This window comes from Perognathus longimembris, chromosome 1 (assembly GCF_023159225.1).
Source record: "Perognathus longimembris pacificus isolate PPM17 chromosome 1, ASM2315922v1, whole genome shotgun sequence".
NCBI classification, from domain to species: Eukaryota; Metazoa; Chordata; class Mammalia; order Rodentia; family Heteromyidae; genus Perognathus; species Perognathus longimembris.
Genome location: NC_063161.1, coordinates 95,835,301 through 95,836,486, shown reverse-complemented (window position 1 = coordinate 95,836,486; position 1,186 = coordinate 95,835,301). Strand labels below are relative to the sequence as shown.

At 45.4% G+C, this 1,186-nt stretch overlaps 1 protein-coding gene across 1 annotated transcript; it reads left to right on the top strand.

The window, feature by feature from the left end:
- Positions 1–321: 321 nt before the first annotated feature.
- LOC125355419 (40S ribosomal protein S14-like) lies at positions 322–879 on the top strand. Its single transcript, XM_048351776.1, has one exon. It carries the CDS (start codon positions 384–386, stop codon positions 837–839), a length of 456 nt encoding a protein of 151 aa, XP_048207733.1. The 5' UTR covers positions 322–383; the 3' UTR covers positions 840–879.
- The last annotated feature ends 307 nt before the right edge of the window (positions 880–1,186 follow it).

The following is a 1,186-nucleotide window of genomic DNA, read 5'->3' as shown; positions in this document are numbered from 1 at the left end:
CACATGAATGGGGATAGGGTTATAAAAGACAAAAATATCTTAAAACAACATTGTGATATAACAGATGACGGAATATGCCTCATAAAGCATGCATTCAACCTTGATTTGGAAACTATAAAACCTTAGTTTGAAAACCATGAAAGAAGCAAAAGGTTGGATGCTTTACAGCAGGGTTGGTAAAGCAGGCTAAAGTTGAATCGCCACCTGCTTTTTGTATAGCCTATAAACCTAAAAATGGATTATTATATTTTTAAGTGTCTGAAAAAAATTAAGTTTATAAGACCTATGAAATTATCTTGTGGGGCACGGGAGTGACCCAGTCGCCCCGCCTCTTCCTGCCCTCTCTTTCCGGTGGCGGAGTCTGGTAGGGGCGGCGCGCAGAAATGGCACCTCGCAAGGGGAAGGAAAAGAAGGAAGAACAGATCATCAGCCTTGGACTTAAGGTGGCTGAAGGCGAGAATGTGTTTGGTGTCTGCCACATCTTTGCATCCTTCAGTGACACCTTTGTCCATGTCACCGACCTTTCTGGCAAAGAAACCATCTGCCGGGTAACTGGTGGAATGAAAGTGAAGGCGGATCGAGATGAATCCTCTCCATACTCTGCCATGTTGGCTGCTCAGGATGTGGCCCAGAGGTGCAAGGAGTTGGGCATCACTGCCCTCCACATCAAACTTCGGGCCACCGGTGAAAACAGGACCAAGACACCTGGTCCTGGGGCCCAGTCAGCTCTCAGGGCCCTTGCTCGCTCGGGCATGAAGATTGAGAGGATTGAGGACGTCACCCCCATCCCATCCGACAGCACCCGCAGGAAGGGAGGTCACCGTGGTCGCCGTCTATGAACTGGACTCCTCAAGTTATTTTCTGTTAATAAATTGCCTTCTTGTGAGCTAAAAGAAAAAAAAAAGAAATTATCTTAATTTGAATTTCAACATTAAGTAGAATGTTATGGAGACACAGTTGCATTCACGCATTCCCATGGTTACTGTTGAGTTGCAGTTTCTGGGGCCATGGGCTCTGCACCCCCAGATCCTCCAGAGTTGATTACCTGGGCCTCTATGAAGAGTTGGATGCTTGCTTCTGACAGTTCACTTAAATGAATTTGCTAGATTTCAATCTTACAGTAAGTTAAAAGCTTTATCTACCAGAATCTTCTTGTCAGGTAAGAATGGCTAACAGGTAGTTCTTA

What these genes read in the sequence shown, in the direction of transcription:
- LOC125355419 (XM_048351776.1), top strand. Translation starts at nt 384, where the DNA reads ATGGCACCTCGCAAGGGGAAGGAAAAGAAGGAAGAACAGATCATCAGC.